Source organism: Lottia gigantea, assembly GCF_000327385.1.
Source record: "Lottia gigantea unplaced genomic scaffold LOTGIsca_130, whole genome shotgun sequence".
In the NCBI taxonomy this organism is placed as follows: domain Eukaryota; kingdom Metazoa; phylum Mollusca; class Gastropoda; family Lottiidae; genus Lottia; species Lottia gigantea.
The window spans coordinates 96,882-107,148 of NW_008707426.1; the positions used below are offsets into that span (position 1 = coordinate 96,882).

Here is a 10,267-nt window from a genome sequence, read left to right on the forward strand (position 1 = left end):
TTGGAGGCAAAATTAGACCCTCCTTTCATAAATTTTGGACAGTGCATTCAGGAGACAATCATGTTGTCAATCATGTCTGGTATAAACTTGGAGGTGTGACACAGGACAAAAACATGGGTCAAACTTTTTACCTTACCTTGTTTGTTCTATGACCCATGAATTAAGAATTTGCTCGAATTTTTCCATCATTGGACTGGCACTTTTCATCAATATGATAGGACTTAACACTGTGTTGCAGACAGTAGTCTATTTAGGGGGAAGACCAATAGGCCATGGCTTTCCCCCTTCGGCCTGTGATTGGTCTTATTTTGTGAAAGTGAAAATTAACCCCTCTTAATTCTCAAATTTCATCTCAAGTCATCTGAAATCTGCTGGCGTCTGGGGGCCTCTGTCAGCCCTCAGTTCCTCAGGCTCAAGCGGCATCTGCCTTCAGGAATTTCTAGATACTAGATGGCTGCAGATCTGAACCAACAGTTTATGTAAAACTACAACACAACAATTCCTGGTCATGTTGACCATACAAGATGGACAATGCAGATATATTACTTCCTTGATGAACATAATTTAACTTTTTCATACCAAAGGTCAAAAAAACTACAAAAATTAATATCCTATGAGATCAAACGAGTAGAAAAACACCCAAGAAATTTCAGATCTTTATGTTAGTAGCCTTAACACTGTACATTTGTTTTTTTTCTTTAGTGGCTCTCATAAAATAGTGATCACCACTTGCCTATGTTTGAGAATAAGAATAACAGTCATTAGTTTCGAATGCAACTCTCATGCAAATGAGTTGTGAGTTGCATTCGAAACTCATGACCACTTTCATTATTCGCAACCATAGCAACTGGTTATCGCTAAGGTGTGAGGGCACCTTTAGAACTGAATATGTTTTTTTTATATATTTTGTATTTTGTTTGGACAAACAACAAGTATATCAAATGTAGAAGATTGAAAGACTGTGAAATGGAAAGAGTTTTGTAATATTATTTGTAAGCCTTTAAGCGATACAAATAAGCAAGCTCACTGAACAAGAGCTGTGTATTATACAGCCCCTAAAATCAAGCTCGTTAACACTCTAGAAAATAAATATTCAATCTTCAGCGCAGGACTGAGTAATAAAAGCAAGTATTGTCAAAATCCAGCAACAATCATGCCTGTTAGTGTTTTAGAGCTAAATTTGAAAGCATTTTCAAGAACAAGGGCAATAATTTATACTAAATATTTTTTGATTCTTCTGATTTTCAATAGGCTTTATCTTTGGGTGATTACAAACATTCATACCAAGTTTTGTCAAAATCAGTCAAGAATTGTGTCTTGTAGAGTGTTTATGAGCAATTGTAGACGGACTGAACTACGGACATGGGTGACTGCAATATAAAAATAAGAGTATGTTAAGGAATTTGACACTTTTATGTCATTTGCAATTTCAAAATGGGCCCAGATTTTGTGCAAAAAAATATCAACTCACCCTTATCTAATTGGTCTATCTCCTCCTCACTACAAGTAACATTGTGGTAATTCTTGTCGAAAACTCCCTGAACACTAGCTCGGAATTTATGTCCACTGTGAACATTGGGAAAGGAACTGGAGAGAGAGGGGTCGTACCCACTGTCTAACTCACTATCAGCTGAAACACAGAAAAATACCCAATTAATGGTGGGAAAGGAACTAGAGGAGAGAGAGAGAGAGAGAGAGAGAGAGGGGTCGTACCCACTGTCTAACTCACTATCAGCTGAAACACAGAAAAATACTCAATTAATGGTGGGAAAGGAACTGGAGAGAGATAAATACCCAATTAATGGTGGGAAAGGAACTGGAGAGAGAGAGAGAATACCCAATTAATGGTGGGAAAGGAACTGGAGAGAGAAAAATACCCAATTAATGACTAATAATTGGGCAACATCTTGTAGTGAGCAATGAGGAAAATTTTCAAAACAGCAGTATTCAATCCACTTTTCTTAGATATCTCATGTTTTGAATTGCTGGACAAGTCAAGGGAGAAAACTCTTTGCAAAATCAAATTATCTCCCTTTAGTCTCCAGACATAAAATAAAGAAATTGAAACTGGTCTGATGTAGAGTTTAATGAAGGCGCTCGATTGGTGAGTTCCGCATGTTCGGGATTCATGGAATCAATAAAACAAGTTGGAACAGAGTTCAGAACACTTTTCACATGTGCCGAAAAAATTATAGGTGCAGACGTAACTCAAGAAGGTGGAAATTGAAATAGATGGGGGGAAACATATTCTGCTTCCACTCCATTCGATTGATGACAGAACAGGAACAGACAAAACCTGTTCAGAACTCACCAATCGAGTGCTACCAATGAAATTTAAACTGGTCTGAGTTTCAACTTACAATAGCTTTTTCTCTTGTAAAGTGACCTGACAACCTTCGCACTTCCAAATCTTTTAAACCTTCTACAAACACTGGTATAAAACCAATCACAAGACTTGTGCTTCAAATCCCTGAAAAATTCAAATAGTTTGGAATCACTTTGACAGTCTTGCAAACAGACAAACAAGCCTGAGATTGAATTTGAAAAGCCTTTGTTAAAGGTATACTACGTCTCAGAATGACCAAAAATTTTAAATTTTTAAACTTGGTTAAAATGAGTCTTTACTCATCAGTGGACTTACCTGGTGTCATAACTATACAACAGAATCTCTCTATAATCTAATAAATCTATAAAAATAAGTAATTTTGAAACACGCTTAGAAGTGTATTTCAATAATTATTTAGTTTAATAGATATATCATCTTATATAGAGATTCTATTCTTTAGTCTTGACACCTGGTAAGTCTAACTGATGATTATATACTCTTATTGACTAAGTTTGAGACTTTAAATTTTATGTCCATTCTAAGAAGTAGTATTCCTTTAATTTCTAGACAGAGCCAGACAGAGCAAACATTTTCTGTGTGTGCACCTAGCTCTGGACTCTATTTGGTTCTTCACTTTCTACTTTTAAAGGGATTGTAAAGGGGTTTTCTAAATGTGTATCGCGGACACTGATAGCATCAATTTGCACCATTCCAATTTTCAATCAGACATTTGTGGTTCCCGCAATTTCATTAAAACTAAGTTTTTGATGACACCACTAATCACATATTATGATTTATCACATAGGGCCAAAGTTCGCGATTAGTGACATCATGAAATATATTCATCTGTAGGCGTTAAAAACATTTTACTCAAATAACAAAGCTACGAACAATTGCCCTGAAGTCCAATTTTAAATTTGAGTATAATATTTGTATTCAGGATGTTTTTCATGTCAAAGTAACTGTATAGTTTACTACATCAAGTTGCACATTACAAAATCTGTTTTAGGTATTTGTCTTATTCAAGATGTTTAGTCATGCATGTGGAATGCATCTTCATTATTTAAACTTGTTTACATACAATTTATCTACATATCAGCAAATTTTCAGAGATATAGTGATCTAATTAGTTGCTTTATCACTTTAATTAATTGTAGACAGAGCTTAGACTTTCTGAAAGGTAGCTGACTTCAGTCTCTATCAGTTAAAGGGATTGTAAAGATGTTTGAAAACTCTTTATGTGTATCAGGGACACTGAAAGCATCAATTTAAACCATTCCAATTTTCTATCAGACGTCTGTGGTTCCTGCAATTCCACTAAAACTAAATGTTTGATTAAGTCACTAAGCACAAAATATACTTATCACATAAGGCCCCTCGTGATTAGTGACGTCATCCAACACTTAGTTTTAGTGGAATTGCAGGAACCACAGACGTCTGATAGAAAATTTGAATGGTGCAAATTGAGGTTATCAGTGTCCCCAATAAACATAAAATTGAGTTAACATCTAGACAATACACCCATAAAATCAGTGAACAATGCAATAGTTAGCTTCAGCTAATTTTTGCTCGTACCCCTAAAAGCTTATTCTGAAATTTGACCTCAATTTCCTAAAATAGCTGTCCTGATGAGGATTATTTATCAGAAACAGTAAGAAGCATGAGATGAGATCTAGTCAGTTAGTTATATCTCTCTTTCAAAGAAACCAAATTCAAAGCTATTTGGAGTTACCTACCTTTGTTCAAGGCAGAAGTTGCAGGCGTAACCACGAAATTCTTTAAAATATACTCGGCATGATTTACAAACGTTGAATTCACAGAGTCGACAAATTTGACGTCTGTTGAAAATCAGACCAAAAGGTTGACAACATCTTATACAGCAACTCTCGTTAAATTTTTTCTGTTCGGCTAAAATAGTTTGCTTCTGCTTTTCTTGGTCAACCTTTTCTTCAAGAGTTCTACAAAATACAAGAGAAGACATCTTACGTTACTGCACTTAACAATTCATTGGGCTTGTGAAACACCAGAAGTGGGTAAAAGCAGAAATTTTGCCTGGACAGCGACAAAACCATTATGATTTCCGATTTGAGTTTTCTGTAGGTTACTTGCCATCCATGATCCAAAGTAAGCTATAAAGTCTGTATTGGAGGACTGAACACAATTTAAAGAAAGTTTTCTTCAGATCACAGATGGCAAATCTAATAACTCAAAAACAAAACTCTAGGAGTGATATCAATTAGGTGTGTGGGGAGGGGGGATTTTAAGGAAAAACCAAACTCCTGCCTCTGGTTTAACAAATTAATTCAGACAAGCTACGATTAATTGTGCTTGTTGTAATTCTAAATAATGTGCATAAAAAGAGTCCATAAGAATTCCTACTAGTCTTAGGATTTGAAATGGTTACAAAAACCTCATAAAATATATGCTTTATCATATACGGCCCTTTGCCATTAGTGACATCATCAAACACATAGTTTTAATGGAATTGCACAAACCACAGACATCTGATAGGAAATTGGAATGGTGCAGATTGATGTTATGTTTATGATACACATAATTAAACTCAGAAAACAATATACAACAACTTTATACTTTGCAATTATAAGATTTAAGATCTTTCATGAACGCCGTCTGTTACTTACCCCAACCTCTCTTTTTCTTTCTGTCTCAATGTAAAATCTTTCTGTATAACAGCTAAAATCTTCTCACATTCTTCATCTGTTAAATTCTCTATATTTAATCTTCGACCCATTTTATCTAGAATAGAATGAAAGAGTTTTACATCCTACTGTACTGAAACATCATGTTTCTTTGAATCTTAAGTCAGCTTATTCTTGAGACATCATAATATCTGCACAGTAGTGTTGAAACGGTTAATGAATTTTACGAACCGGGTAATCGTTGGCAATAACCGTTTGTTACCTGGTTAATCCTGGTTAATTACTAAAGATTATAAAAGGAGTCAAAAACCACATTTCTGGCGGTAACTCACCGTTAACTAAACTAGAGTAAGTGTAAATGAGTACCCAGGAAGATTTTGGATAGTTCCCAGTGAATTGTCGGTACAGATCAACAGATACCAAACAACCCGCGTCTGCTTCAAAGTAAGATTTCATGACAGAGTTCAGACGGACTCATTGCTACAGTCTCTAACAGATCAAAGGTTTTTACATCAGTTGTGGGGTCAGTGTAATGAGTGTATCTCATTGGAGTCACCGCGAATCAGTGTACTGGTTCCACAACTGGTATAAAACTAATAGTTTTTACTTCTTATAAAATTGACGGTTAACCGATTATCTCAAATCAGACCCGGTTACCCGTGAAATACTACCCGAAATCGGTTAACTGATTAACTGTTTCAACACTACTGCACAGAGGCTTCAAATAAAGTGGTATCGCATCGCAAAATCCAATATTTCCTCCGATTAGCCAAAATAAAAATTTATCATGACGATCCACGAATCAAATCAAATTATATATTTGAAGGTTTTCTTTGGAGCATTTTAAATTGCTACCAAATTATTATGAAATGCAAATCAAAATTCAACTTTTAGCCAAAACTTTTAATTGGTTTGACAGGTTGCTAATCAAATCTTTCAATCTAAATCAAACCCTGAGTTTGTAAATAAGGCTGTGGAATTGATAAAAGTCCAAATTTCCGTGGTACTATTGTATTCATTGCAGGAGAATTCTGAAAGTACTTATAGATGAAATTAAGTTCTATCAGCTGGTAAAGTAAATATTTAGATGATTATACAGAAAGCCAAAATTGAGCTCTATCAGCCAGAAAAGTAAATATTTGGATGAATATACAGATAGCCGAAATTAAGCTCTATCAGCTGGTAAAGTAAATATTCAGATGATTATTCAAATAGCTGAAATTGAGCTCCATCAGCTGGTAAAGTAATTATTTAGACGACTATACAGATAGCTGAAATTAAGCTCTATCAGCTGGTAAAGTAAATATTTGGATGAATATACAGATAGCCGAAATTAAGCTCTATCAGCTGGTAAAGTAAATATTCAGATGATTATTCAAATAGCTGAAATTGAGCTCCATCAGCTGGTAAAGTAATTATTTAGACGACTATACAGATAGCCGAAATTAAGCTCTATCAGCTGGTAAATTAAATATTCAGATGATTATTCAAATAGCTGAAATTGAGCTCCATCAGCTGGTAAAGTAATTATTTAGACGACTATACAGATAGCTGAAATTAAGCTCTATCAGCTGGTAAAGTAAATATTTAGATGACTATACAGATATCAGAAATTGAGCTCTATAAGCTGGTAAAGTAATCATTTAGATTACTATACAGATATCTGAAATTAAACTCTATCAACTGGTAAAGTAAATATTTAGATAAGAATATACCTTTAATAACAACATTGTCATTGTAACAAATCATCTGATGAATATTTGATGCATCACAACTCATAAAAATATCATTTACATTAAAATAGATTGACACTAGATGTTATGATACTTGAAGATGTATGGGGATGGGATTTTTTTTTATCTGCGAAGACCCAAAATGATAGTGTAAGATATATAACGAACATAATGTTCAATTCCACAAAAAATAGATGATGTCACTAATGGCAAAATATGCTTGTATCACATAAGACCTTTCGCGATTAGTGACGTCATCAAACACTTATTTTTTTTGGAATTGCAGGAATCACAGACATCTGATTGAAAATTGGAATAGTGCAAATTGGTGCTATCAGTGTCCCCGATACACATACAAATTTTAGAAAACCTCTTCACAATCCCTTTAAAGGAGGAATAGATGTTGCTATGACAATACCAATATATGACTAGTGGTAATCATGTCCCACAGATAAAATTATTGGCGATATAATTCAGTCAATATACAATAGAAAATCCATTATTTGTGGTTTTATTTCTCATAGACTCACAATTTCCTATTTATTAAATGAGTAAAATAATGCCATTCAAAAGCATTTTAACAACTGAACTATTAATTTAATGTAGCTCTAGATATTTCATTTCATTTGAATGTTTGCTATTAGAAATGATTAGGATATGAAACCTTTATCAGTATATCAGGTGTCGAACTTAGTTACTCAGGCACAGTACAGAACTTCCTTTGAAGAAAGTACACATCTCTGTCAGAACACCTGCTTCCAATGTGTGAGTGAGTTTGTCAACTTGGCATCTCTTTCAGAGAATACACACAGCTGATAATTCCTTCCACATATCAATGTTTATCCCTGTAAGAAACTCTGCATAACTGTTTACTTATCATCCATTTCAGAGAGTCCACAAAATTTTTCTACTTGTTAACCCTTTAATAGAGTCCACATAGCTAATAAGGTTTGCCAACTTGTCATCCCTTTCAGAGAGTCAACATGGCTAATGTTTGTCACATGTCAGTTCTTTCAGTGAGTTCACATAGCTAACAAGGTTTGTCCATCCCTTAAGATAGTCTGCTTATCAGTCCAAAAGTGACTATAGTGGGTTGGACAAAAATCAGGATGTAAAACTCCATGTCATGAGCCGTTGGAATAACTGTTAACTGGGTCACTGTTTGTCCTTGAAGACAACAATAATTGTTATAGATTTTATAGTCAGAACTTGACAAAGGCTGTTTATTTTGTCATTAAGAGAAATACAGTCAGAAGATAAGAATTCTGTTCTCTGACTATCATGTTTCAGTTTCCAGACTGGCTCTAAATTCATTCCGCTTCTGGATATACAACTCTGGTCATATGTTACTACAGATTAACTATGAACTCTCTGAAAGATCTGACAAACATTGTGTACCCTCTGCAAGGGATGACAAGATGACAAACATTAACTATATGGACTCTCTAAAAGAGTCAGTAAAAGTTGAAATTTAACAGTAAATTTTTCAATATAGGAGGATTAGCTTTTTTCCCCAACTGCTAAAGGTGTGGGCACATGAACGATCTTGGTTGGAGATTTTTATCGCCAACTAGAGTCTTGTCAAAAGTTTCACTGGCACAGGCACGCGAGGAGACAAAAATCTCCAGTCGGTCTTTTTCCACCATGTAGATTATCATGTGTGGATCGTGCAATTGAAAGGAAAATGAATCTGATTGGATGATGATGGTCTGTTTTGCAGATGATAAAACTATTGGCGACAAATATCAAACTTGTTTGATATTATAAATCCTGTCAGGGTCGTGATAACCTTGAAGTGGAAGTACGGGCATACGCAACATTTTACTCAAGACTTTAATCGGCAACAAAGATCTCCAACCAAGACCGCTTGTGCACCTTAAGGTATCTTTAACAAGCATAAAGCCTGATGCAAATGAGCCCAATTCCTACAATTTAGCTGCAGCAAAAATTGATCATGACTGTTTCAATTCCAAATTTTCCTTGCCTAAATTTATCAAATTTGTGCATATTTATCTAATCTCTTCTGCATCCTTTAAACACTAAAAAAATCTATTTTACCTAGAGCATTGTAATAATTTTTTCATTAAGATTCTAATCTTTTTATTCATTATTCATGATCTTAATCTATTCAAAATATATTCACGAATAATCTAAATATTTCTTGTACCAAATGAATAATTCATGAAGCTCTTTAATCATTATGCCTACATGATTAGTCAACTATGTAAGGTTTTAAGCAATGACAGATTTCAAGATAAGTGACGTTATCAAACACCTTGTTTTGGTGGAATTGAAGGAACCACAAATTGATTGAAAGAGAGTTGTCAGTAGAATGGTGGTTATAGAGAATAACAGGAGAGGGTTGTCTGTGGGATTGTGGTTATAGAGAATATCAGGAGAGGGTTGTCAGTAGAATGGTGGTTATAGAGAATAACAAGAGAGGGTTGTCAGTAGAATGGTGGTTATAGAGAATAACAGGAGAGGGTTGTCTGTGGGATTGTGGTTATAGAGAATAACAGGAGAGGGTTGTCAGTAGAATGGTGGTTATAGAGAATAACAGGAGAGGGTTGTCAGTAGGATGGTGGTTATAGAGAATAACAGGAGAGGGTTGTCTGTGGGATGGTGATTATAGAGAATAACAGGAGAGGGTTGTCAGTAGGATGGTGGTAATAGACAATAACAGGAGAGGGTTGTCAGTAGGATGGTGGTTATAGAGAATAACAGGAGAGGGTTGTCAGAGGGATAGTGGTTATAGAGAATAACAGGAGAGAGTTGTCCGTGGGATGGTGGTTATAGAGAATAACAGGAGTGGGCTGTCCGTGGGATTGTAGTTATAGAGAATAACAGGAGAGGGTTGTCCGTGGGATGGTGGTTATAGAGAATAACAGGAGAGAGTTGTCCGTGGGATGGTGGTTATAGAGAATAACAGGAGAGGGTTGTCAGTAGGATGGTGGTTATAGAGAATAACAGGAGAGGGTTGTCAGTAGGATGGTGGTTATAGAGAATAACAGGAGAGGGTTGTCAGTGGGATGGTGGTTATAGAGAATAACAGGAGAGGATTGTCCGTGGGATGGTGGTTATAGAGAATAACAGGAGAGGGTTGTCAGTGGGATGGTGGTTATAGAGAATAACTGGAGGGGGCTGTACGTGGGATTGTGGTTATAGAGAATAACAGGAGAGGGTTGTCCGTGGGATGGTGGTTATAGAGAATAACAGGAGAGGGTTGTCAGTGGGATGGTGGTTATAGAGAATAACAGGAGAGGGTTGTCAGTAGGATGGTGGTTATAGAGAATAACAGGAGAAGGTTGTCAGTGGGATGGTGGTTATAGAGAATAACAGGAGAAGGTTGTCAGTGGGAAAGTGGTTATAGAGAATAACAGGAGAAGGTTGTCAGTGGGATGGTGGTTATAGAGAATAACAGGAGAGGGTTGTCAGTAGGATGGTGGTTATAGAGAATAACAGGAGAGGGTTGTCTGTGGGATTGTGGTTATAGAGAATAACAGGAGAGGGTTGTCAGTAGGATGGTGGTTATAGAGAATAACAGGAGA

General features: G+C 35.6%; 1 protein-coding gene across 1 annotated transcript; it reads right to left on the minus strand.

Annotated features, from left to right (window-relative positions):
• Positions 1–2,334: 2,334 nt before the first annotated feature.
• LOTGIDRAFT_138885 (hypothetical protein) lies at positions 2,335–5,078 on the minus strand (the record flags this gene model as incomplete). Its single annotated transcript, XM_009049130.1, has 3 exons — positions 2,335–2,470; positions 4,063–4,284; positions 4,969–5,078. The coding sequence occupies 3 exons, from the start codon at positions 5,076–5,078 to the stop codon at positions 2,335–2,337; spliced, it is 468 nt and encodes a 155-aa protein (XP_009047378.1).
• Positions 5,079–10,267: the final 5,189 nt, after the last annotated feature.